This window comes from Varanus komodoensis, unplaced genomic scaffold (genome assembly GCF_004798865.1).
Source record: "Varanus komodoensis strain SLA01 unplaced genomic scaffold, ASM479886v1 scaffold4, whole genome shotgun sequence".
Taxonomy (NCBI): domain Eukaryota; kingdom Metazoa; phylum Chordata; class Lepidosauria; order Squamata; family Varanidae; genus Varanus; species Varanus komodoensis.
The window spans coordinates 33,881,165-33,908,950 of NW_025335941.1; the positions used below are offsets into that span (position 1 = coordinate 33,881,165).

Below are 27,786 nucleotides of genomic sequence, written 5' to 3' on the forward strand. Positions count from 1 at the left end.
TATAGATTTAATTTTGTCTATCAAGGTCAGCACGTGGGGTGAGAGATACCAACCTTAGAAACTAGTCAGAACAGAACACATGTAGTTACAACACTGAATGTAATTTTCGGATTAAGTTTTGATAAAAAGGAATAAATAATAGTCTAATAACCTAATGCCACTTACTCCTTTCTATGGTCTATCCTTAGTACCAGCTTTTTTATTTTTTATCTATTAGACTTGTATCTCTCCTCTCCTCTCTCCTCCCCTCCTCTCCATTCCTTTCCTCTCCTCTCCTCTCCTCAATTGCCCCATAGCTGAATGGTGGCTAGAACCCAGATTGCCTACGTCCCAATCCTGCATTCATATCCACTACACCACACTGGCTTTTATTATTTTCCCTGATCCCAAATCCATCTTCTCATTAACTAATTCTAACTTTGCCCTGTTTGCTCTCACTACATAATTCTAACAAGTAACACTCTCTGACTGCTCATAACCTGCCTCTGTCCCATTTCTGACTGACTTTCTCAACTGATGATGGCTCTGCCAATCTTTTCTCAACTTATTATTCTGTTACACATGGCACAACCATGCTATTCTATGGAGTAAAGGCAAAAAGAGCCAAGCCTCAAAATAAGGATCAGTTGAAAAGCATCTGCTGGAAGATGCCATATGCCCAACACATTTCAGCATATCGTGCTTTTTAGAGGGAGAAAGAATTCTTTCTTTTGCTGTGCTCTCTTTCATGTTATACCACATGTTATTTTGTGATTTTGCCTCTTTCTTGGAATACCCCCTTTTTCTGCTCACACAGCACTTGAGAATGATGCATGTGCTGGGAAATTACAAGCCCATCCAATATTTGTAATGGGGTATTAGATCAGCCAATGTGGATTCTCCTTTGCAGGTACAGGGTTCACAGAATAGTAGAGCTGGAAGAGGCCAGAAGGCCACTGGGCCCAACCCCCTGCTCAATTTAAACCTTTCCTTTCAGATGGCTGTCCAGTTGGAGCTTGAATGCCTCTACTGTGGGAGAGCCCACAACCTCCTGAGGTCATTAGTTCCACTGTTCTACTGCTCTAACAGTCAGATTACTGGCTTAACTTTCATGGACTGCATTATGTTTTGCTATCACACAAGGTTCTCTCTAATGTTCTTCTTACTATACTGAGGTCTCTGTTTTTTGTAAGTTTATCCAAATTCCTAAGTGCAATTGCTTTGAAATGGATCCAGATCTGCTTGGATCCAATCAGCTGGGGCTCAGGGCAGGATCTGGCATGGAAAAGGCTTTGTTTGTCCTGTATGATGATATATATTTGTAAGTCGTCCTGAGGCTTTTGCAAAGGACGGCATATAACTATCCTAAATAAATAAATAAATAAATCAGGAACACGATGGGGAAGTATAACTCTGTTTATATACCTGGATCTCTGGAGAGCTTTTGATACCAACCATGGGATCCTTCTGATTTGACTGTCTAAGTTACAAGGGTAGACTACTACATTGTAGTAGTTCTGTTCCCATTTGGATGGATGGCTTCAGAAGGTGGTGCTTCAGTAATATTGATTGCCCCATGGATTCTCCACCATTGGATTTCTTAAGTACTTAACATTTACATGAACCCACTGAAGTTCTGGAGTTCATTGCCATTAGTATGCTGGTGACATGCACCTTTCTATCTCCTTTTTGTATCTATCAGGTTAGGCTGTGGATGTGCTAAATCAGTACTTGACTGCAACACTGGACTAGATGAGGGTGAACAGAAGAAGACTGAAATGCTGTTCCACTGAATGAAAGTAGGATGTTCAACCTGTTCTGAATGGGGTTTCATTCCCCTTGAAGAAGCAGGTTGGTAGCTTGGGGATTCTCCTGGAGTCATCTTTGTCACTTGAGACTCAGGTGGTCTCAGTGGCATGGAGTGCCTTCTACTAGCTTTAGCTGGTGGTCCAGCTGTGCCTTGCCTGGAGAGAGAGCCTGGTTTCAGTAACTATCTTCTGGTAACTCAAAGTTAGATTACTGCAATGCACTCTATGTGGGACTGCACTGGAAGACTGTTAAGAATTTGCAGTTTGTACAAAATGTGGCAGCTAAATAACTGAGACTGTATGGCTGTTTTCTGGAAATAAAAGAATCAGATCCCTGTGAGATGACCTTTGCTGGGAGAAAAACAAGGGACGCATGGCCCTACTAATTCTCTTGGACCTCTCAATGGCTTTCAGTACTATCAATTACGGTACCCTTTTGCATAGGCTATCTGGCCTGGGAGTGGAAAGAACAGTTCCATTCCTACTTACATGGCCAATTCCAGAAGGTGGTGCAAAGGAAATAATGCTCTGTCACTTTGCAGTTATGGGATGCTGCAAGGCTTTTCAAAAATTCCTTTTATCATTCAATGTCTATACAAAACAGCTGAGGTTGGTTATTCAAAGGTAATGACAAAAGTATCACCAAAATGTGGGTAACACCTTATTCTATTCCTCATTTCCCTTAAAGCCAAGTGGAGCAGTACATACATTTTCTTTGCCACTGCTTGGATGCAGTAATGGACTGCATTAAAACAGGGCAGTAAGGATTGTTAATAGGGACTGGCCAATGTGATCCCAGAATGTTATACTTTTCCATTTGCAGGGGCTGCCAGTCCAGTTTTAGGCCTGATTCAAAGTGCTAGTATTAATATTCAAAGCCCTAAATGGTCCAGGCTAACTAAACAATTGTCTTTTTCCATATATAGCTTCCTGGACCTGGAAATGGTCCTTCTTCAGGAACTCCTACCAAAGAAAATGAGGTGGCTACTAAGATGCACTTTGTTGTTGGGGCATCCAGTTGTGTAATAAGCTTCCCAGAAAGGCTTGCCAGACACCAACATTATGCTGTTTTTGGCAAAAAGTGAATTTTTAAAAATGTCTTCAGGCATTTTACTCTTTCAGTCTTTGTTTTAAGTATGGTACTGCATTTTTAGTCTTTGCATTGTTGCTAGATTCTAATTTGTTTCTCTCATTATTTAACACTGTGTTTTAAACTTTTATATTGTATTTTTTGAGTTTTATTGTTTTAACTGTTATGAACTCCCCAGAGAGCTTCAGCTGAGTGATATAGAAATGGAATGAATAGATAAATACGTTCCTTACAACCATGCTAGTCTAACTCATGTATGTGTAGAGAGGAATGGCTCTAGGACACATTCCCCAAACTAACAGAGTTGCATAACCTGTTACCAACTCATCAGTATTCCTTAGTTCATGGTAGGATAGAGGGAGCTCTGTAACTGAAAGCAATGGCCAACTGCAGAGATCTTTTGTTTGCCATCAGACAGTTCATTTTGACTTGCTCCCTCCCTTCATTCATATTCAAGGTGATGATGCCAAAGAAATATTGCAGAGAGGACATTTGATTGAAAGGGGCTAGAAAGGGAGTAAAGGGCAGCATCGTGGGCACTTATTGGAACATAGTGGCAGTACATTTTCACCTTATGACTTTGGCTTTTTACTTTATTTTTTATCTGTTTATTACTAATACTGAAAGATCTCCACTAAGGGGATTTGTGAAACAAACAAGTGATAATTAGAGATAAGCAAAAACATGATGATATTAATAGAATTCATGATGAGGTCTGAGAAGTTAGCCCTTCATGAGATCATAGCACTGGGGAAGGTTCCATTTAAATTTTCTTTTGTATATTGCAGCTTGTCTGACCTTTGCAGCAATCACTACTTTCCAAGATAAAGTGCCTAAGATAAAAAGTAATCCATCTCTGACTATGTAATTTGGCCATATTAATGTGCACATAACCAAAAGCTTATACACTCAGTATGCCTATTATTCTTGCTTTCTTTCTATATTGTTGCAAGAATAATTTGCAGAAAATGTTTCTTGCCATTGACTGGTTTTATAATAGGAAAATATATCTGTAAAAAGAGTGGTTGGCCACATTATTCTCCCCACTTCACAACTTCTGTGGTGAAAAGGCCATTTTAGCCCCTTTCAGGGGTGGCAAATATATTAGCAAAGTCTCTGTGGAGACAGACTCTGTTCAGTTTCCAACCCTGAACATTTTCAATTTGTCTTTGGGTTGAGAGGCAGGTAACAACAGGTGATTGCTTCTGGGTTGTCCGCTGCCATCTCTACTCACTTTGGCCGCAGATGCCAGGATACTTGATGTAGCCACACTAAGTATCCAGCAGGGGAAATTTCAGGGGAATACAAAAGTTTCCCTGCTGCATTACACACTTCCTCCCAGTGTGAAAATTCCTTGACCCATCTGTTAAGGGAGTCAAATTTACCTCCCCCTTAAAGTCCCAAAATTTTAATTTCAGCTCTTTCATTCCAGTCCTAACAGTTATCTCTATAATTTAGGTATGGGGCATAATTAATAGTACCAGCTCTCTGGGATAGTTATAATATCTCTGAAACTTCTTTGTTCGGCACTTCATAGCTTCAATTTTGTTTCTCCAAATAGATGAAATGAGACGATAATCCTCTCAGTCCTTCTCAGTTCCTAATGGTAAGTACTTGTACCTGAAAGCATGGGCCACTGCTTTCAATGGGACTAACCTCTTTTTCAGGTATGTGCTGATCAGTATGGAATAAATGCCTAAACATTAGATATAAGTTCATTGAACCATCATAGCAAAAGAAGAAAAATTAACTAAGCTAAGCCATGTCATGACGGCACACAATATGGCAACTATGCTCCAACCAAATATATCTGAGTCTAATTAGGGCCTTGGTAATAATTAGTTGGGTAGCCCTTGTTTATGCTATTTTTTAAGTTCTATGAAATTAGAACTCTATAAAACTGTAATTAATAAATAAATATATTAAAATACACTGGAAAACAGATGAACATTATAGTGGATAAACAAATATAGGAAATATATATGCCAAAATGTTTAATTTTTCTAAGTTGGACACAACAAGAGAGACCTTTTTGGTTAATTGTATAATGACAAATTTCTTTTAATGAGAAATTAGCAATTAACTCAAAATGATTAAGGATGCTGGCTTCAAGGATTTTCTGGGCATTTCATCATAAAAATTACTGTAGTTCTCATTTTCATCCAAGCTGCAGGACTTTCCTTTTGTGCATTCCAGAAATTACTTGAATGTCTTCCTGCTCTATTATAAACCTGGTTCCATGTGCTTACAGCGAAAACAGTGAGTTCAAATTATGCATTCCCAAAGCAAATGGCAACAAGTAAAAAACAAGTCAGACTTTTCCCTTCAAAATGATTGTTTTTATGGTATTCTAAAAATGACGGCACTAAAATTAATGTTCTGTGAATGAAGTTGACCAAAGGCAAGGATGATTGTCTAGAAGCCGCCTAGCTACTGGCTGCACAGGGAGTTTCCTCATATCCTACGGGTCATACCTTATTCATAGTGCAGATGTGAGATTTAGTAACCTTTTACACAACACACACTCAAGGGCACACAGACATGGAAGGGACAGGCCTTCACTCTCAACTTCAAACAGAATCATTTAATAGAATACTTTTAACAGTCTTAATAGTTTTGGTTTCAGAGTCCACGTAGCCTATTATGAGTTCCTCATTAAGGGACATTTAAAGGGGCTACATTGATTAATGCCTGTTTTCAGTTAAACCTTGAAGTAACATTTCAACCAAAAAACTATAAAATCTTAATGTCTTATTAGGCCCTTACATCAAGTTCTTGCTAGAGGAAATGACAAGACAATAGAGATTCTACTAACCACAACACACATAAAGAAATAACTTTCTTGCCTCGGGAGGGTTTGAATGTTCTGTGCCGCTTCCTTCTCAGACTCTCCGTTGACATCCCTTTGGGGACAGACATTAGGTGAACAATTTTTCAACTGATCAAAAACTGCTTGAGAGGGGTGGCCTATAGGGATAACCCACATGTGTGACTGGGCAACGTGTCAGGAAGGATTTAAAAATGGACAGCGCTGCCATTTTCTGTGCCATGGTTTTTGTGAAATCCTCATGTTGTTAAATATGCCATCACTTTTCACACTTCAAACTGCAACAATGATTTATACTGAGAGGCACATTTATGTTGAAAGCTCATTCATTTCTGAGACCTGCTCTGTACTTCATTAGCTACTGTTTGTGGAGGATGAAAAAAAAAACTATTAACATGAAGATACCATGTTGCACATTGTATTTTGACTAAATGTTATGACAGAGATGTTGGTTGGTAACCTCTGTGCAACTTCTAGTTTTGGCTTTAACTGTCTCAGTCTCTTCTGGACCTTCTAGCATAGGGAATATTCCTATAATCCAGTGCTTTGAATTTGCTTTGGAACCTATTCCGAGCTCTCATAAGCCACCAGCCAGGGATTCTTTAGTCTGGGTGTGCTGGTACCTTGCTTATGCACTAAAGTTACCCAGGTATTCCTTACCCAGGTAGCCATTCTCCATTCTTTCCTCTTTTCCCAATTTCTCTTCTTAAATGTCTAAAAACTCTCAGCTTGGCAACCTGCTGTCTTGTTTCATCTGGGCCCCTTAGGTATGGAAAGATTGCTCAGTGCCTTACTGCAAAAGATCAAGGAATACTGCTTTAAACAGTAGCAGTTTCCTGTGTTAGTGCTGCTGAGATGGCTTCCAGTGCTCTAGCACATTAAAATCAGTAGCTAACTACAATGGTGTCTAAAAATACTAAAGAATGCTGTCAGTGGGTAAAACTCTTTTAAGCAGGGGGCCAGTTGGGTTATTTTCAAGATGCAGATAAGACTAACACGATTTAACAGATTATACTGGGTACTAAGTAAAATTGTTTGTTTAAAATTATAAATAATTACTATACCTGTCAGTTCTGAATAAAACCTAATCAGCTGAATTATCACTCCTGGCAATCATCTAATCATAGTATACACCTTTTCACTGGTGCATTATCCTTCAGACTACTATAGCTTGAAAAGCTGACCTTGGAACAGGTGTCATACAGTCATGTATGTTTTAAGTTAAAAGGTACTTTAATTATAGGATACTATAATTAAATTATAGGGCAGTACTTGCAAGGGTATTCTTCCCTTAGAGGAGAAACTCTAGCCAAATTAGTATGGCAGGAATGCATAGGAATATGCCCTTTAAAAGATGTATCTGTTTCTCACCAGTCTTTTCCAACTCCCTTTGAGGGGCTAGCAATTAGGTTTATTATCCTATAATGGTAAAATGGGCAGAAAGAAGCAGGATGAATTGCAGTGCAGAAATAATAGGCCAGAATGACAACGGTACCAATTTGTTTTTATTTTCAGAAAGAACATTTTAGAACTGAAATTAAACTAGCTAATTGCCATAGAGATGTATCATTCTTACGCTTGGCTCATTCCTAACATTTTTCCTACCTCTTTGATTTGTGTGTGTGGGTGTGAATGAATAGTCCAAGGACCCTGTACACAGACTGCATAAACAGAACATACTTGTTCATGTGTAGGCTTTGCTTTAAAGACTCACATCAATGCACAGTGACCAGACACAGGGCTAGCAAACATAATCCTATTCCTTTTGTTTTTTGTTTCTACCCACATTTGTACTTGGGAAAAAAGTTAGCTTCAATCATATTCTACGTGTGAAGGAAGATTTGAAGTAACTGAGTGGGAGGAAAGAAGACCTACAAAGACAAAGGAAGCTTCATGCTCATTCAACCAAGATAATGTTCTTGGGAACTAGCAACTTTATTAGCAACCTGTAATTAGCAATCTTATTAGCATCACTAACAACAACAGTCTGCTCTTCATGATATGCTCAGCAGATACACTGGTATCATATAGCCAGCTGTAAGCCAATTTCAGACCTGAGGCAGAATAAAGATTATAGATGTACATAAAAGAAGTTGAACTGAGCAATGGGAAAGTTGAACATGAGCTGGAAAGAGGATCCTTGTCTCAGCTGTACATCCTCAAGTAGCCAGGCACAAAGGCATGACAGCAGCAGAACTGCTGCAGCTCCCTCCCAGGCCAGGATATCCACATCCAATGGAGTTCACCCGCAACAAAACCCAGAGTCAACATAGTGGCAAGTAGCTTTCAGGAAAATCCAAAATACCTACACTTTCCAGGTAGTGGTTGGGGAGAGAGAATACCCAAATCCAGGCCAATCATCATGGCATTTAAGTACTAAAAGCTCTATCAACAAATGGGCTAGGTCAACTCAGTTGTTTCAAAAAAATTCTGTTCTTCCTAATGATGACGCTGAAAGGAAGGACAAGCTTTGCTTCACGCTTACCACTGACCTCTACGAGGACTCAAACGTGAGCCTCATTAAAAGGCCCCTCTAGCTAGGATGTTTTCAAAATCAACTGTTCACTTATTTGCAGTAAGTGAGAACGCTTCATAATATCAAGACTGAAACTGTAGAGGAGGACTTGGTTACACATAAGCAAACAGATAGAACATAGCCGACTGCCATTGCTGTGACAGCTCATCATGATGTTCTCCCACTGTGTGTGAGAAATGTAACTACAATAATAATAAATTATATTGCATGTCCTTATATTTACCTAAATATAATACTATTGTAATATAGATAGTTGTGTAATATAGCTATGGAGAAAGTATGGGAACAAATCAACAATCTGCTCATTTCTTTTTTTGAGCAGAGTACCTAGCTTTGCTTGCTGTGTTGTTGCTACTCATGGGCATTCAGGTATAACTAAGCATGGTTTAGCAACAGGTTAACAGTTAATTCATGCTGTGATTAATTACAGGCCGTAGAGACTTCTCACTGATATTCATTATTCTTAGCAGATGTGGCACATGTCACTGTGTGTTAAAAATTGTAAATACTGTAAATGCCCAGGTTTATTATGAACTGTGATCATTACATCACCAGCATGGATATCTAAATCCATCTTCATGGTTTCGAGTTATCAAGGGACAACTGTAAGAGTGGAAATGATGAAATTAATAAATGCCTCTTTATTTTCTTTTATCAATATTTCATAACCAGCATACTTGTCCTACATTCAGTCCATTAAAATGATGAAAACAGGCTGACCAAAGAATAGCATTCCTGTAGTGCTAAGTGTTCTTGAAAGAAGCAAGAGTATCTGCTTGTATTTATTCATAGGTTAGTTTCCAGAGTTGTCTCCTACTCCAGCATGATCAAGAAATAGAAACAAAGATAAAAATGGGAATAAAGATGAAAACTTGGGCTTATAGGATCTATGGAACTGGCTTTATTCTCTAACTTCTTGATTTATACAGAGGATTCTCCATCACAGACTTCATGCTGCATCGAACTAGGTTTACTAGGGACAAGCAGGTGGTTTAAGCTCCAAACCATTATTCCCAAGTGCACCTTTCCATTTTATATGAAAATGTGATCTGTACATTGGCTTGAAATGGCTTGGGACCTAGATACTCGGAGAAGAGACTAGTTCCTGCCTGTGATCTTGGGTTATCTCCCAGTGATGCTCTTATCCATGTGACTACTTTCTAAGAAGCAACATGAGTGGCAACTGGAGAAAGCACTTGTCCAGCAGTGGCATTGTGATTATGGAAAGCCTTCATCATAAAATGTTTTCCTAATGCTATTCCTGTTTACACTTAGACAAAAAGCAAACATGTTTCTATTTGTTCAGGCTTTCACAGTACAGCCATACACGTCTACTCAGAAGCAAATCCCACTGAGTTCAATGGAATTTACCTTGTAAGCATGTATAGGGTTGCAACTGAAGTCCTTTTTACTCACTTTTAATTATTTTTGACTGCTCCTTTATTTGCTGGCTCATCTTTTATGTCTGTATTTGTAATTTAAACTGTCATGGAATCTATTTTGATGAAGATACAAAAAGATTTTAAATAAATAAATACTCATGGATTTGTACTTGAAGCATATTCATGCTCCTAACTGTACTTACAGAATGCTATAAAAGAAAATGTGGTGAGAGATTATCTTTCGTAACTATAGTAGGTTAAGAATGTAATCAATGAAGTCTTACTTTGATTTCTTCATGTATAGCCCATAAGCAACGCCTGCTACCAGAACTGCCAGAAGAAGACCAACCACAATTCCTACTATTAGTTTTGTCTGGTCATTAGCATTTTCCCTACTATCACCTAAAACAAAAGAAGAAAAAGGTGATGCAGTGGCTTGATCAAACAAAGCATGAAAAACTGGCTAAAGCTTATACATGTCCTAAAGTATTTCTAAATCAGAAATTAAAGAACAACATCATGATAGCATGCACATTTAAAGGTGCTGGCTTAGTTTTAACTTGTGGGCCTAAAGCTATTTGTTCCATATCTAATCTGTAGTCTCATTTACATTAGAAGGATGACAAAGAGACCACTTCTGAGAGTTTACCATGCCACAAATTACTAAGTAGGTCTCTGCAGTCTGTGACCTATACAAGCATCTACCTCCTCTGCTTTAAAAGAAAAGAATTCTACCTAGAATTAAATATCACTCCAAACTTGCCAACATTCTTTTTGTATTGGCTTTGATAGATATTCTTTACTGAACACTCAGGCTATCAGAAGAATCACAATATAGGTGCATCAAAGCATGTATTTCTAATTCTCTTCCCAACATGACAAATCCTCACCATTGTTTCTTCCATGGTACAAGCTATGAATGTGGATTGGTTTTTGGAATTACACATTGCAGGCACATATTCCTTGAAAGAGATACAGGATGCTTGTCCATACAGAGTCATCCCACTGCTCCATCTACATATTGTTGACACTTATTGGCAATGGCTTTCTAGGCTTAAGTCAGGATCCTTTCTAGGCCCTATCTGATGATGCTATGGATTGAATGAACCTGGGACTTCTGCATAAGAAGCATGTGTTCTACCACAGAGTTATGGCCCCTTCCAGGCTGGGTCCAAAGCAAGGCTCCCACCAAATGCACTAACCCCCACACTAGGGTCTCACTCTGTTTTAGGTTCCTGTGCTTTTTGTACGAAAAGAAGAAAACATGTAGCTGCATATTATATCTTTAAAGTCACATGTAACTTGACTCTGAAGTTACCTATGTTCCTGAGTAGATGGATGGGCTTATATTGTTCTTTGGGGCTGAATGGCTTGAGAATCACAGCCTTTTCCTTAGTGAGCAGATGTACAGAAACATGGAGGGAATATAAGCCATGGTGGCTTATTTTCCATTCCTCCATGTGCCAATTGTGAGCTGTCTAATTAGCATATTACCATTCTGGACATGGGTTGTTGTAACATCTGGACCTGGTGAGGGTGAGTAGGTAGAGAGGTTTACAGAACACCCTGAACCTTTGCAAACCGGCAAACCTTTGCAAACCAGTCCAACAACCGCTCCTCCCTGGATTCTTGACAACTTTTCTGGCAAGGATAATTATGCTTTTTGGTGGCCCATGGCCAGCATGGACAAGAAGGGGAAATAAACCATGATGATTTATTTTACTCCCTGTGATTGTGTGAACCTATCCATAATTTTACAGCACTATTTCTTAGTTCAAGACCAGTAATGTTATAAATTTATGGAAGAAGTGATATTCTTTCATAGATGCAACTTTCTTTGCTTACCTGTTTTAGCTAGATCTAGTTGTACTTACAGAATAGCATAACTTACCCAACTCTAGTCTAAGGGCAACTTAAGGCACAATCCTATGCATTTATAGACGGAGATCAAACTGTATTTTTGTATTTTTATGCTTTATTTAATTAAATAGGATATAACCTACTGTAAGAACTATTACCATTTCTTTATGTTTCTACCTACAGTATATTCCCAAAATGACACAAGTTGGAAAAATAAATAAAACATTTTGATCTAATAATGCTAAATAAGTATCTTCTTTTTTGAACTTACCATTTTTTTCTTCTGGTTCATCGGGTTCTCGGAAACTTACTGAAAAGAAATGTTTGTTTTTAAAAGCTGTTGATATATGAAAGTCACCTTCATAACTTCCAGTCTGCTATGATATTTAACAATAAAATGATCTATTTTTCAGCTGAGCCAGAAGTGTTCATACTTAATTCAACATCAGCCACACAACAAAATGATTAATCTTATTTTTTTAGGCAGCAATCCTTACTTTATATCTATAATGTATCATATGAAAGAGCTTTATTCCACAAGTGACAAGTTTAATCTTATAAATGCTTAGTCAGAAGAAGTATTTATGTGTTACACAGCACTGCATGCTGAGTTCTCATCACTTTATTACTGCGGACAGAGAGTTGATTAAACTTTAGCACCCTTGGGTGACTTCAGGCAAACATCCCTTGATCAATGTATGTGCTAAAGTCAATAAACAGACTGATAAGGGCACTACACAATTCACGGGGATTGTCTCTACATGCCTACCAAAAATCTGATAGGCTAGAAAATGTTACAGTTCCTGGATCTGGAGATGTATAGGGGTACTCCAGTTTTAGAAGTTCCCTAATAGAATTATGTTGTCCCTTGCATAGATGAGGATTGGTCTGCATATTGTATATTGTGCAGTTATTGGGCAGTGAGTTCTTATGTTTTGTCCATGTTCATCTCCCATAAAACAGATTCAATTGGATTAATATCACATATTCAAAGCATTCAGAGTACAAGAATTTTATATGGGAACAAGGCAATTCATCAAACAGCATTCATTGCTATTGTGATTTCCTAGTGGAACATGGTTGTTAGAGACACCCATTAGATATTTTTTTGATATCTCATAATGTGCAAGCAATATAAATCTCTTTTCATGACCACACTCTGTTGGGAACCCAGAATACAAATAAAGCTATTGCTCCCTTTCTTTATTGAGGGAACAAACTACACCATGAGTATTCACCACAGCTAGGTTTTTCCTTCCACCGTGGCGGCAGCTTATTGTGCATTTGCCACTGAAAAGGTGCCCACTTTTATCATTGTGGTGGGACTACGTTGCATATTAATGGTTCCTAAAAGCCTGTGTTCCACATTTCAGAGAAAGCCAATTAAAAATCACTTGCATGTATGGGCAATGGTCTCTTAAGGCTAGGACTGGGCCTAGGAGCTGCATTCAGATGAAGTGCTCTTAGAGCTAAGAAGTGGAATGCATTTCGTATCTATTCAGCCTTTTCTTTCTTAATAACTTTTCTTTGGTGAGAAAAAAGATGGAAGAAGCAATGGGAACTGGCGAAAATCATGGCAATATACAAGTAGAGGTGTGATCCGGACTCAACCCACTTAGTTCAGTGAATTAGATGCGCCTCTTCCACTCCCTGCCTTGAACTCCAGTTGCAACCTTGCTGGGGAGCAGCTGGCATGGGTCTTTCTGCACTCCCCTGGCTCAGTCTCTGGAGTCCCAGGTGTGAGGCCACAGGTTCTCAGAGGTAGGACTCTACAGAATCGTATGGCCTCCCAGATGATGTTGGGACACTACAGGATTCTGCCCTAAGGCTGCAATCCTACATATGCTACCTTGGCAGTAAGTCCCAATGGGATTTATTTCTGAATGGCAAACTGCCACTCTGAATTTCTGCAAACCAGAGACCAGGAAAATGCTAGGTAACTCACTATAGATCTAAAGAGCAGTTGACCATACCCTCCATGTAAAAGTGACTGAGTCATGGAATTGAATGGAAACCTTTATTTGGGCTATAGTCCCTTTGGTCCTTCCAGGTGCTATGGAAACTTCTGCGGCCCTTGCAGCTCTAATGCTGAAGCTTCAAAATTGGCAGAGGCAGAAAGAGACAGTCATGTGGGCCTGGCATGGTGAATCAGGGAGATACTTGAATCCACAAGTCTTCTTATTCCTTTGAAATGCCACCCCCACTGCCAGAGCTGAACTGAGGAAAATGTAAAACAGTCCCTTCAATAACAACCAATGGAACTGCAATCACAGCAGCGAAGAAAAAGCAGAAAGGGGCAGGTGGGGGGAGAGACAGGAAGGGAAAAAACAACACCATTCTTCTCCCCTTTCCATCCTGCTGACAGAAGTCTGGCAAAGCTTTGGATAAAGGTTTTATCCAGCTTTGGATATCCCTTGTGCCTAGTATTAGAATTGCTCACTTGGCATTGCAGAGATCTAACATATTACAAAGTTTTCAAAAATAAAAGTGATGCAAGAGAATGCAGCATGCAAACCGACATAATTACAAAAGATCTGATTTACTTTGGGTTTCTGTGGCATGGAAATAACATTCAGAAGTGTGTTAGTATGCCCAAAGTCATTTGCATTTCTGAGCATCTTCTGAAAAAGTGTCAACATTTACCATGGCAACACAGTCCTGAAAATGAGTCGCTAAGGGTACATTTCTGCCTTATCCTTGCCTATGTGAAAACAATGAAGCAACTTGTAAACAACATTCCAGCACTGAGCTACACATGAGAGAGCAAGAGCAGTGATGAACACTGTACGTGAAAAAGAAAGGTGCCATCTCTTCCAGTTTTCTTGTTTTTTCAAATGCACTTTAAACATAAAATGAAATTGATGTGCTTACTAGCAGATACATTCATAGAAATCACAGCTCTCTCCAGATGATTTTCAGCAATGCATGTTACTGTAACATTCTCTTCAGGAGCAATTTCAATTTTACTAATGAATTTTCCATTGGCAAATCTAGTCTCCTCTGTCTGGAAAGAAATTAAAAAGGAATAATTTTGAAAATGCATTGGGATAACAAATAAATTCTCTCTCCCTATGTACAAACTTTAAAAATGAGATTAGTATTTTGGTTAAACATCTATATTAACTATATATATTACATGTTCATGTATAGCAGCATGCTACACAAACATCTGGAAACATTTTTAGGAGTTATCCTAGGAGTTTCATACTTTATCCTTTCTGTATTTCCTTCCGGCTATTGGGAAATAGTGTATATAAATGGGATTTCTGAGAGGAAAGTATGCCTGATTCTATTCTTGGTTGTTTTCCATTTGTGACTGACATATATAAGTGAAGGTTAAGTTGAGTTTAACTAAACTAGAGCACTTATTGTTAAAGTGACTTCACCTTACTGAAGAGGCGATGTAAGTGTTATGCTCATTGACCTCTTTGGATTCTATTTCAGAGCACATATACTTAAGAGACTACTGCACAGTATTGCGTTTTCTAACTTTTTGACTTCAGTTAACTAACTTGTATAATAGATTAGAGGCAATGAATGTCTAATCTGGCTCCCTGGTTTCATCTATTCTGTACGTGCTTTTCTATTGCTGAATTTACTGAACTGAAATGAAAGGCAATGAGAAAATTACTTGCTTTATTTATGGCCCCTCCACTCATCGTCCACTGTACCACTGGCTTGGGAAACCCCTCCACATGACAAGCTATGATTTTATGTGATCCATCTGGGCCAGTTCTCTTCGACATTTTGATCTGAGGTTTTCCTTAAAATCAAAAAGGATAAATCTGTATTACTGATTTCTTAAAAGATTCAAGCTAAAGAGCAATGAAATGACATTATAACATGTTTAAAAAGCACAAAATGTAAAATAGGTCATTTAGGGCACAGTCCTAGGGATCTTTAGACAGAAAAGGTGCTTCCGCTCTCAGTACTGTTGGCTGGGGAATGTTGCAAGCTATGGGATTTCCCCCCTGTCTAAATACACATAGGATTATGCCCTTAAACATGCAGTTCAAAAGATAGAACAGCTTGAATATTACATAACATATTCCCTCATCCCCACCCCAAAAGCCTAGTCAAATGTTTCTATTTATGCAATGTAAAGTTATGTTATGATAAACATGCATCTTTTTCAGCCTTCTAAATTTATGCAGTGCCAGGTTTAAGTGGAAGGGGATTCTAAAGTTAAAAACCAACATGAAAGTTATAGACAACAACATTATAAGATGTTAACAGTCAATCACATATTACCTTGTACTATTAGTGTAAGTATTTGACTTTTCTTTAACCCCTCAACCTCCTGTAAAGTAGTTTCACAGATGTAATTTCCTGCATCTTGGTACTGTAAACTTGAAAAAGATGGGCTTGTCCGCATTCTGGTATTGTCCTGATAAAAACAGCAAGTTAAACAATGCAAATTGAGGACATGTTCATCTTTAAAAGGTGTGGCATCGTTCAAATCAGTTTGTGAAATTCAGCTCCTCTGGAGGTGAAGTGTGCATGGAAACAAAGGGCGAGAATGGCTGTGGGTTGCTTGCAGTGGTGCCTCTGCAAACACAAGAGAGTCTAAGGAAACGACAAACAAGGTAAAATGGAGTGTAAAAGTGAAAGCAGTGCCATGCAGGCCTCTTAAGAATATCATAGAAAAAATATTTTAATTCCCTATCACAGTGATCTGCCAATTTTTTCCTTCTATTTATGCTCTACTTTTCAAGGCAAAAGGCCTTCACAAAGTGACTCAAAATACAGCTAGAACAGTATACAGTTTAGAAGCAATACAATTAATAAAAATGCAAGCAAGGAAAAATCCTATGGCCTCTAGACAGCATCTGAGGAGACCAAAGGATATTTAGAGTCCTCAACTCTGTAGTTGGAAACAGTGCTCTGACCTAAATGCTAGGAGCTGGAGCTTCAACCCCAAACTTCCTCCCTGCCTGTGGAGAAAGAACCTTGTCATCCATTTTCTGAGGTTGGGAAAGCAACCTCAGAGATAGACATCTCAAGGGGTGGAGAAGGGAAGAAGACTGGAGAGATCAGAATATATGGTGTCTTGACACATTTCCAGCCTCCTTCCTTTCTACTCCAAGATACTTCAAGCAGTTAGAAAAAGGAGCCCATGTAGCAGGGTGGAAGGGCAGGGAAGTGAAGATCACCTGCTCCACTGCTCTCATCCTGCACAGGATGAGTATACACCTCCACATTTAAGGCATTATGGGCAGTTCAAATAGCATTGCTCCCTAAGAAAATCAGAAATTTACAAATTAGTAATTCAATAAAACAAGAACATCCCTTCCCTCCTCCCAAGGAATTTTTAAAAGCCTTCCAACAGGAAGATCTTTAGAACAGATCTCAAGAAAAAAAGAAGGGAGAGTCTTTGAAAATCTCCTTGTGGAGGGAGTCTAACAATCATGATGTTACCACAGAGAAAACCCTATGTCTGGTTCCTATAAATTGGATATTGGTTAATGACAGATCAGGGATGCACCTGATAACCCTCCATCCACCACCACAGTAGTCCAGCTTCCTCTGCTTTCTTTCTTCCCTCAACTCAGTGCCTCTCTTCCTGTTAGTTTTGTAACACTTCTTGCAACATTTTTTTAAAGGGTATGGCTATGGTATATTAAAAGTGCAATTAAAAATATCTTTAGTATCCATGCCATTTGCTGCTGCACACTGCAAGAGGCCTCACTGCTCACAGGCCATAGCATTTAGTACTGTTTTTTGTTTGCTGTCTCCAAAGCAAGGAGGTTCATTTTAGAGAAAGGAGTGTGACTGCACAGATGGATTTGCTCTGTTGCTGAAACCCACTTCACTGTACGCACCACTGCAGCCGATCATGTATTAGAGATTTAGGAAAATTAGAGAGCAAGAAAGGGCTCTGAAATCAGAGAACTCTATCAATCCTATACTGGGCCAATTCTGTTGATCCCAACTCCATCAATCCCATACCAGAACATCCTGTTTGTTATTTCACTGAGGTTCTCTGAGGTTGCTTTTGCATCCTAGCAATGAGGTTGCTTTTGCATCCACCATAGCACTTTCTATGGCAGCTGTGGGAAGGAAGGGGTAAATCCAACTTGAATTCATCCTCCTGAGGTTGCAAGAGGATCTATAGCTTTGACAGGGGAACCTGACACATTTAACATCTCTAGCATGCTTTCCTCGGGCCCCTAGAGACACTCTGTTAGCGTTCCCACATTTAATTGGGAAAATTGGCTAAATCTAAGAACTACAGTTCAGCTGTTAATTTATACACAGGTTTATGTCAATCAAATGTATAATGTCTAGACAATTCATTATCAAATGAGTAGCAGCACTCAAGAAATCAATATGTTGGTCAGAATTCAATTGTTGTTAGTAATAATGTGAAAAATATCAATACTAATTTAATTATCTTTGAATTTACTGATTTACTTTACCCGAGCTGCTAGACATCAGAAATGTCTCACATTTTCCAGTGGGTAATTGATTCATATTTTTGTGGCTATCAGAAGACAGCACAGGATGCTCTGAGGAGTAGTTATTGACTAGATTTCAAGATCCAAACTTTGCATATTTATTACTACAACATACATTTGAAGCATGCACACTGGTAGCCCTCATACTGTTATGAGAAGTGCTTTAAATAATTATTCACTTCTCTATGCAATTATAAAACTGCATAAAACTGATCATTGTGGGATTAATTGCATTCAGCCTGAGCTGCAGCACTTGTGCTTGGAACAGCAAAGTCAGCTGGATTGGTTTCTTTCAGCAGTGCATGGTGATTCAGGGAAAGCGGCATGTTTTCCCCTCCCCTGTGTTTAGCCAAATTGTTCCTGGATATAGCGGTTACTTTTAATCATTTATATTATATTATCTACTCTAACAAATACACAGCACCATAATCAAAGCAGAGTATCAACCCAGATCAAACGGAAGCAGACACTTTTTTTTTTTTTTTTAAAGTCCTGCAATTCTCTTTCTGTACTGCTTCAACCACTCGGCTGCATGTCAGGCCTTTTCTGAAGTCTTTCAATTAAACAGGTGCTTTAGGAGAGTAGAAATGACTTTCAGAAAACCAAATGCTCCCATTCTGCACCACCCTTATTTTCCACTTTGCTGCTCCCCCTGCCATTTCCCTGGTTGGACAATGTATTTGCAAGGCTGTTTATCATGACTTACTCAGCATCCCATCCCCACAAGAGTGACAGCTACGAACTTGTAAATGTTTCCTGCAGGGATGCAAGGATTATCAACACCACCACACAGCTCTGTATAAGTACCACCTCCAAGGTTTTACAAAATGCTGCTGCTGCTGCTCACCCAGGCTGCTCCCAGGACAAAGTTCTCAGTTTGTATATTTTACTCAGGTAGGGATACCCAAACAAGAAAATCATTGCTTCGTTCATCAAATCTGAAGGCTGCATTTTGGTACATGATAGCTGCTAAATGGTGCATTAAAGGCACATATTTTCTTTGTCTTTGAGTTTCTATCAGGGTCTTTTTTCTGTTCTCATGATCTTCATCACCCCCACAGTACACCATCTATACAGGCTCTTTTTACCCATATGTTCCTTATCAGCGAGTGCATGAACTCTTGGTCCAGCCAACTCAGTAGTGTCTAAACTACTGGTCAGAGGCACCTTCCACCATAGCAAAACATAATCATAATGACTTCTAAAGTTCCTAAGAGAATGCTCCTCCTTGTTCTTTAAAGCCTGATGAAATCAGGGACACAAACAGCTTAACCACATCAGGATTAACAATACTTACTTTCAGCCAGAATACAGTAGCGTTCCTACTAGAAGAGATTGTACAGGATACAGGCAGTGCTTCTCCGATCTGCTTAATAACTTCTCCACTGGGAGAAAGTGACAAATCCAAATCTATGGGGGAGAAAGTCAGCATTGTCAGGAACAGGTCTCATAAACGTGGCTCATTTAGCAGCTTACAGAAGAGAAAAACTGTTGATTACTTCCAGTTAAAGCTCCATCTTCTCAAAGTCTCAGTCAATTACTTTATACAATAGAACAGAAAATAAGCTTCAAAAGAAGCTGCAAAATATTTGCATATCTATCTAATTATTGGGTAGCAGAAAATGAAACACTGTATCTTCCATGCTGGATCACTTAACAAACAAAAAGGATTTCTTGGGAAAGAAAAATAATATGTGAAGTAAGGAAATGGTAAGAAAAGAACAAGGGGCTTGGGAGGGGCCTCTTTTTGTTTAAAGAACAACACATATTTTTTTTAAAAAACCATGGAGATATTCAAGTTTTTGTTTGTAACAAAACACAATTCAAAATTGGAACTCTAAAACATGGGGATCATGTTTTGTCTTCTAAAAAGACAAGAAGAATGGCAGATTTTTTTTAGATATGTATATATCAATCAATCCATCAATCTTTATTATGCAGTCACAGGCCTGACAAGAGATATGTATGTAGTGTTCCTTTAGTATGAGATTTAGAATGGTGGAGATCTGCAGCTGAGTAAAAAGTGTTTTAATGCCTCTTAATCCTGCTGCACCAGCCTTGTTTGCATGGAGGATTGCAGTATCCTTAAAACGTCAGATTTCATAAAAAGCATTCTTTATGTGTGCCATTTCCCCTCCCAACAAATTTACTGACTTGTTAAACACTTTGAAATAACATTGTCACATTGCCAAAGTTAAAGTGAATTCCAGTTGAAGGAAAAGGTATTTGCTTATCTTAGTTTAGCACTACTGACTCATTCTCAAAAGCTGTAAAAACAAATGAAGTGCTTTCCACAGTCAGTCTCTAGCTGCCTTCTCTACTTCATACAGACCCACAGAGCTTTAATATTACAATTGTAGGTGTTTAAACGTATCAGATGTATGTGCCTAGACAGGCTGAAATTCTCCCGTTTTGTACAATTGTCAGTACTAAAGCACCTTTATGTCACTTAAGCTGTGAACTGCTCTTCACTCATCCCACCAGAAAGCCCTGTGGCTTGATTCCCTCCACAGGTAAGGCACACCATCTACATTTTTCCTTTTCATTCCACGAAGACTGCTGATATAATTAAAGGAAGTACAGCATCCGTATGCATGTGGTGGGGAAGGGGGTGAGAGAAAGAGAGATTGAGAGAGTGTGCAAAGCTTTATGTTGCTACAGTAACCAACATTACTTATAGTTAGTAATACCTGTGCATGACTGATACTGGCCTAATGTCTCTACTGTCAGTGGTTGTACGTACACTTTCCTTATCAAGCTGTGCAGCTGCTTACCTAGCAGTCTATAAGCATATATAAACACTCTAGCAACTGCCTGTCAAATACCATCCTGTTTTTCTCCCATTCCCCGAAGATGTGTTTGGCAAATCAAAGCCATAAATCATAGGACAGAAACATTAAAGATCCCATCCTCATGACTTTATTCTTTGTGAGAATAAAATGTGTCAACTGAGGAACAGCTGCAGACATTTATTCTTTATCCTGTGCAGGTGTTGAACTTGGTCTCTTAAGTTTTCTGAAGTTTTTAAAGCACGATGTTAACAGGAGAGGTTGGTTAAGGAAAGGATTTTTCCTTCCACAGGGTAATTTTCTTTCTGTTTCCTTAAATCTTTTCTTTGAAGCAAGATAAAACCTTGGACCTGAGCGATCAGAAAAGCTCATTCAGGAGGGAATCCTGTCATAGACATCACAGGAGGAAGGAACTCATTAATTCTTGGCCTTCATTTCATGAAATATTGGATCTATGCATAGAATAATCTTTGAATCCAGACCACCACCAGGTTAACCCACAAGGATTCTACATTTCCCATGCTGTTCTGCACCATGAGATTTTTTTTTCTCCCATATAATGAAAATATGGACTTTATGTATATATACAGTAATTGTAAAATTGCCTTTTGATCAACTGTAGGGTGATCTCACTATCTATGCTAGCCTATTAGTAGTCATTGGGTAAATACATGCTTTACTGGCCATCCTTCACAGTTGTGGGCCAACCAGATGTTTTGACCTATAGTTCCCATGATTCCTCACCATTGCTTATGCAACAGAGACTGATGGGAGCTGAGGGCCAAAACACCTGGAGCACCACTGGTTGTCCCACCTTTCTCTTGTTTATGATATAACAAACAAGGCTGATGTCAACTAATAATGAAAAATAAAACTAAATCACTTACAGTGCACTGTAATAGTAGTGGAATCCTTCAGACTTCCATCAGTCAGGGAGCATTTATATTCCCCTGTTGCATTTCTTCTTACATCTGTTAATATATAATGGCTAGAACCTCGTATAGGTTCTGATTCTCCCTTTGAAAGAAGTCGAGCGGATAAGTTTACCAAGACAGTTTTGTTTAATTTTTATTTTCTTAATTCTTTTCAAAAATATCATTTAGATTTGGTGACACAGTGATGAAACCAATTACACCGTTCTGCTGATAGAACCAGTTCTGTCAGTGGAAATGTGAAGGAAGGGGGAATCTTCTCCCCACCCCTCAAAATCTACTCTGGATATCTGGAATACACTCTGTAGCAGATTACTTTGTGCTGAAGGGGATTACAGAAGGCTGCAGAGGAAGTGAGAGGGAGAAAGTCCTATTGTGCTAGTGTGTTTCCACTAGCACAAATCAGATTTAAGCCTTTGCCTCTCAGTTTAACATGGATATAATTTCTTGTGTTTGAATTTTCATGACTGAATGAGAACACTGCTGCATAATTTAAAGTATGGTGAAAATGAATATGGAAGTTCAGAGAAAAACCCTAAAAAAGTCAGAGAAATTTTCCAGTTCTTGTTCGTGGAAAACAAATTAAAAATACATGAGTAATTTCAGTTCATCACTACTTTACATACCCAGAGTCTTTGAAACAAACATTTCTGCTTAGTTCTTAAAAATAATTGCCATTTTGGGAAATGTTATATTAATAGAAAATGGAAGGTAGAGAACATATGGAAGTTTAGGTCTACAAATTATAAAAGTGATACACAGCTAGAATGTTGTGGGACAGATGTTAGCTACCTGTCCATCTGTAATGTTAAGCTGGAGTGCTCTCCCCACCCCATTAAGTAGTTGCAGTTAAGTAATACTTACGGGAATATAAAATAAAAACTCCTGAGGTGGAGGATTACCATTTCCTGAACATTTTAGGGTAATGTTATCACCTTCTTTAATTGTATTTCTTTCTGAAAGTACCTCAATTGTAACTTTCTCTGTAGGATCTGCAAAGACACATGTATCAATTCATGATCTTATCCTATCCTAAATATTTAAAAGTATGTTTAAAAATGTGACTATCTCAGAAAAGTGAGCAATAAGATTTTCTTCTGATTCCAGAATTATAGACACAAAAAAGCTGTTGCATGAGCCTATCGCTGCTTGTTTCCTACCTTCAGCTCCCAGGATAGGCACTTGATTGCTCTGGCAAGACTGTTTGTACAATGTAGGAGCTGCACCAACTCTCCTATTCAGAGAGAGGACCTGTGTTCTTCCCGTTAGAACTCCTGTTCCTCACTGAGCACTTGAATGGTGCTGTCAAATGTGACATCACTATTGAGACAGACTGCTGCACACCAGATATTTGTGTGTCCAGATACACACCAGATAATGACCTAGCGATGTGGAATCAAAGAATACAGGCAAGTGAAGTACTATAGCTTAGCTGCCTAAATTCTGCTTATGAATAATAGTCTGTATTTCTTCAGGAATGAGTTTTGGCCACATTTCTTGCAGAGATGTAAGGCAACCAGAAAGAATGGCTCAGTGTCTGCCTTTTCTGAGTAAAGCAGAAAGCTAAAGCTGTTTTGTGTAAAATATGTGCTTCTATGATTGGAATTCTAAGCAAAGTCTATTTCACTGAAATCACAGGGATTTTATTTTCAGTATAACATTTTACAATGTAATCTTATGTATATCTACCCAGAAGTCAAAGTCCCATTGAGTTTCATGGGGTGTATTCTAATTCACTGTAATTGGATATAGGATTACAGCCACACTGTCAAGGAAACTTCTAAGGTCACAATATATTTTGAAGAATATACATTGTTCTTTGAGACAATGGCTCTTACTCAAATGGAATATCTTATGAAAGAATTGTTGCTTAAGTCCAGCCCGCCCCTTGCCCCACACACAGTTTAATCAGTACTTTATATGCTTCATTAAATCCTGATTTGAAAATACTGAAATTAAAAATTTATCAAAACATTGGCAACCAGATTATGAGGAATTATAATTATTCCAAGTAAAAAGGAGGAATGGTTTCATTGAACGAGGTAATTCAACTGCACTGCAAAAGGGCTGCTCTCTGAACTGCTTTTCATTCAATAAATGAAATATATAACTGATGTATGCACCCTGATTACTGTAGTGGCATTTAGAAAGATAAATCTGGTGATTTTAATAGTGTCTTCAACATAGTTGACCAGACTTTAACTGAGATATTCTTTCATTAGGATGAAGACAGTTGAGCTACTAGTTCTATCAAACATTGGCTGGTTCAGACAACACAACACACCATGGCCATTTCTTACCATTGCTGGCCTGCTGTCTTATCTGAACCCAGTTACAGTATTTCACAATGATAACTGTGGTCTTTAGAAACCACAATAAGAAACAACATTGTTCTATGGTTTCTCTGTACCACCATAGATCGCTGTAGTGGGAGAACCAGGATAAAATAGTAACTACTTGATCATCTATCAGGTAGATGATGGTTTAAAACCCTGCAAATCATGATAACCATGCAGGGTTATCCGCCGTTATGTGTGAATGCAGCGATTGGGTGTTTTTTTTAAAGAAGATATAAGAGAAAGGGCATGGTTTCATACATCGTTTTTTCTTTGCCATCCTGTTCTACTCAATTTTTCACAAACTAAATAGAAGAGTCGGCGTCATGGAAAAGGAGATAGACAACAACAATACTTTTTCTGCTATTGTTCTACTTGACTTTCAGATGAAGCTTTAGTCTGAAAGGTTAAGAAACCTCTAGTAGTTAGCTGTAAAAATTGATGAAAGAATCTTTCTGTGGTTTTTCTCAATTCATTTTTCCAGTCTTAAGTGCATTTTATCTTGACTCCATATGAATATGTAATTTTTAAAAAACTGTACAAAAGTTAAGAACCATTTTAATGCATATTCTTCTTCTTGTACATGTTTTGTATACAATTTTGCCTAATTAGAAAAGAATGTTAGCTTTGCATACTTTGCAAAGTCCTTTAATGCATATTTGTAGTTTCTTCACTAAGATGTGTATTTTTGTCTGCATTTCCCCAACATCCACTTTAATGCAATTTTTGATCAGATAACTACATTGAGGAAAGAGTGAATATTGAAGCTGCTTGCATTTTTGGATTCAGTTTTTCCTATTTTTAAAGGTTACATGGGGTTCTTGCTGCCATGGTACAATACAGTACATTAAAAAAAAAATCTTTGAAAAGCTCATGGAATGATGCAGACATGGGGTAACACATTCTCATCAGCAGTATCATCTAAGACTCTAATCACACTATCTTGAGGAGCAAAAAAAGTATCTTTTAGTGCTGAAAAAAAGAGAATTTTGTTGCAATTTACATACTAGGAAGAGAAAAAAATATTTGGATCCTTCATAACAATTCAGTAGCAACTGTACATTTATTACTGAAAGGAGTCCTAGTCTCTTCTTCACCGTATAGTTGTAATTTCTCAGGCTGCTTAACATTCTTAATGTACATCCCCTTTGTAAGGCTCATTATGCTTTTTATCTATGCCTATCCACATTAATACCTTCTTCCATACAGTTCTATGTGACATAAATAGGCTTAACAAGTTTTCAAACTCTTACACAAACAACCATAACACATATTATCTTGTCACCATCCTTACCAATATTGGTCCATCACTTTCCCGTTTTGTCCATCTAAAAAAACTGTAAAGCCATGTTTTGGACAGAACCTATCCAACCTGACCCTATCTTAAAACAGTAGTAACAGTGAAACCCTAAAAACAGAAATATAGCCTCTTGTTGTAGAGACAGAGTTAGTTATGAACTTACAATGAATGTCAAAGACCACCGATTCTGACCGTATGGTTTCTTGTCCAGTGGGTGCAAAATATGTCACTGTGCAGGTGAACTGTGCATTGGTATCATCCTTCATTGGCTTATACTCTAGAGATGATATCACGGTGAAGAGTCCACTTGCTTTAGCCACATTTGTTTGCTCATTTATGACAACAGCTTTTGAAAGAAAAAGCATGGCTTTCAACTATCATTGCATTTTAAAAATTTAGTCTGTTTTAATGACATTTGCAAAAATATGGTGTGAGACATACATTAAATGTAAATTAAGTTATTCTGACAAGACTCTACATGAATTCCTTACATGAATGAAAGGAAAAGAGATCCTAAATGACTAAGGTTACCATGTAGCTGTTACAAATTACTGGGAAAAGAAACTTCCAAGCAACAGAAGGAACAATAATATTTCTTAAGGTAACTACATTAAAAAGGAAACTAATTTAAAGTTTATGTCTAGTTACTGGAGAAAAGGCACAGAAACAAGGTCCAGCCAATATTTTACAGTTCTAATTGCAACATTGTTGATATAATTTAGCAACTAAATGAGTTGTTAAAAATAATCCCACTGTATTAGCCAGTAGAATGCACTTCCAGTTCTAAAACTTACCTCCTTCAACAGGTTGCAAGACAATTCCATTTTTGAACCATGTTAGGTTTCCCTGTGGATAACCGTCTTTTGTAATACATTCCCCAAGCTAAAAATTCAAAGACATGATTAGATCTGAAGTTCGGAATAGTAGGGGTTTGTATGTTCCTGTAACTAGTGCACCAGCTCATCAAGAAACTATCTTTGCCACCTGTACCATCAAAATCTTTATTTATTATTATTATGTATTTATTTATTTATTGCATTTATATACCACCCCAATAGCCCAGAGGGCTCTCTGGGTGGGTTACAAACATTAAAAGCCCAAATACTATATCCAATGCTAAGCAATAAATTTGCTACACCATGACTGAGTATAAAATAACATAGTTAAAATGAATTAAATGAATAAATATACAATTAAAATTTTATTTATTTATTTAGAAGGCTTCTATGCCGCCCCATTCGCCAAAGCTTTGGGGCAGCTCACAACAATAAATAAATAATAACAATATAAAAACAATATAATTGGAGACCTCCTGGCTAAAGATGCAAAATAAATAAATAATATTAGCAATTAAAATAACATTTAAATAAAAAGGTCTTCGCCTGGCGCTGAAAAACAAGTAACAACGGTGTCAGGCGGACCTCTCTGGGAAGCACATTCCATAGATTGGGCGCCACCGCAGAGAAAGCCCTCCTCTGAGTACTTACCCTCCTAATATCCTTCACGGAGGGTTCCCGGAGAAGGGCCTCTCCCGCTGATCTCAAGGGGCGGGCGGGCACAGATGGACGTAAGTGCTCCTTTTAGGTAGCCAGGACCCAAGCCGTTAAGGGCTTTATAGGTCATAACCAACACCTTGAATTGGGCCCGGACTTCAATGGGAAGCCAGTAAAGCTGACGGAGAACTGGAGTCATGTGAACATAACGCCCAGTCCCCGTCAGCAGCCTGGCAGCTCTATTTTGAACCAATTGAAGTATCCGGATCGTCTTCAAGGGCAGCCCCACATAGAGCGTGTTACAGAAGTCAAGTTGGGAAGTCACCAACGCATGTGTCACTGTCGCTAGGCAGTCATTCTCCAGATAGGGTTGCAGCTGATGGACCAGCTGAAGCTGAAAGAAAGTGCTCCTCACCACCGCTGTCATTTGAACTTCCAGTGAAAGCTCTGGGTCGAGGAGCACTCCCAAGCTGCGGACCTTGTCCCTAAGAGGGAGTGCAACCCCATACAGGACTAGGTTCAATTCACCCTCCCCGAAGCCCGATCTGCCAACCAACAGGACCTCCGTCTTGTCTGGATTGAGCTTCAGTTTATTGGCCCTCATCCAGCCCATTACCTCGACCAGGCACTGGTTTAGTACAGCCACTGCATCACCTGAACTGGTAGAAAATGAGAGGTAGAGCTGGGTATCATCAGCATACTGATGGTTCCGCAGCCCACACCTCCTGATGACCTCTCCCAGTGGTTTCATGTAGATGTTAAATAGCAAAGGGGACAAAATCGATCCCTGTGGTACTCCATGGCATAGCTGCCATGGCGCAGAGCCATAGTCCCCCAACATCACCTTCTGGAATTGGCCATTGAGATAGGAGTGGAACAACTGCAAAGCAGTGCCTCCAACTCCTAATTCCGCTAGCCTATCCAGAAGGATAACATGGTTGATGGTATCGAAAGCTGCTGAGAGGTCCAGGAGAACCAGCAGGGACACATTCCCCC

At 38.6% G+C, this 27,786-nt stretch overlaps 1 protein-coding gene across 4 annotated transcripts in view; it reads right to left on the reverse strand.

Moving 5' to 3' along the window:
- ALCAM (activated leukocyte cell adhesion molecule) overlaps window positions 1–27,786 on the reverse strand; it is a 143,478-nt gene that overhangs the window by 6,588 nt on the left and 109,104 nt on the right. Inside the window, exons 5-15 of one of the 4 annotated variants that reach the window (XM_044441454.1) lie at window positions 26,092–26,179; window positions 25,461–25,643; window positions 22,526–22,653; window positions 21,617–21,746; window positions 19,238–19,350; window positions 15,734–15,869; window positions 15,118–15,245; window positions 14,354–14,486; window positions 11,754–11,792; window positions 9,907–10,024; window positions 5,724–5,780 (exon numbers count right to left, since the gene is read on the reverse strand). In XM_044441454.1, coding sequence (XP_044297389.1) covers window positions 5,724–5,780; window positions 9,907–10,024; window positions 11,754–11,792; window positions 14,354–14,486; window positions 15,118–15,245; window positions 15,734–15,869; window positions 19,238–19,350; window positions 21,617–21,746; window positions 22,526–22,653; window positions 25,461–25,643; window positions 26,092–26,179 — 1,253 coding nt within the window. Of the gene's footprint in view, window positions 1–5,723; window positions 5,781–9,160; window positions 9,736–9,906; window positions 10,025–11,753; window positions 11,793–13,497; window positions 13,700–14,353; window positions 14,487–15,117; window positions 15,246–15,733; window positions 15,870–19,237; window positions 19,351–21,616; window positions 21,747–22,525; window positions 22,654–25,460; window positions 25,644–26,091; window positions 26,180–27,786 lie in introns of those variants that run through there. The other 3 variants (XM_044441458.1, XR_006415823.1, XM_044441457.1) reach the window with 3 other exon arrangements.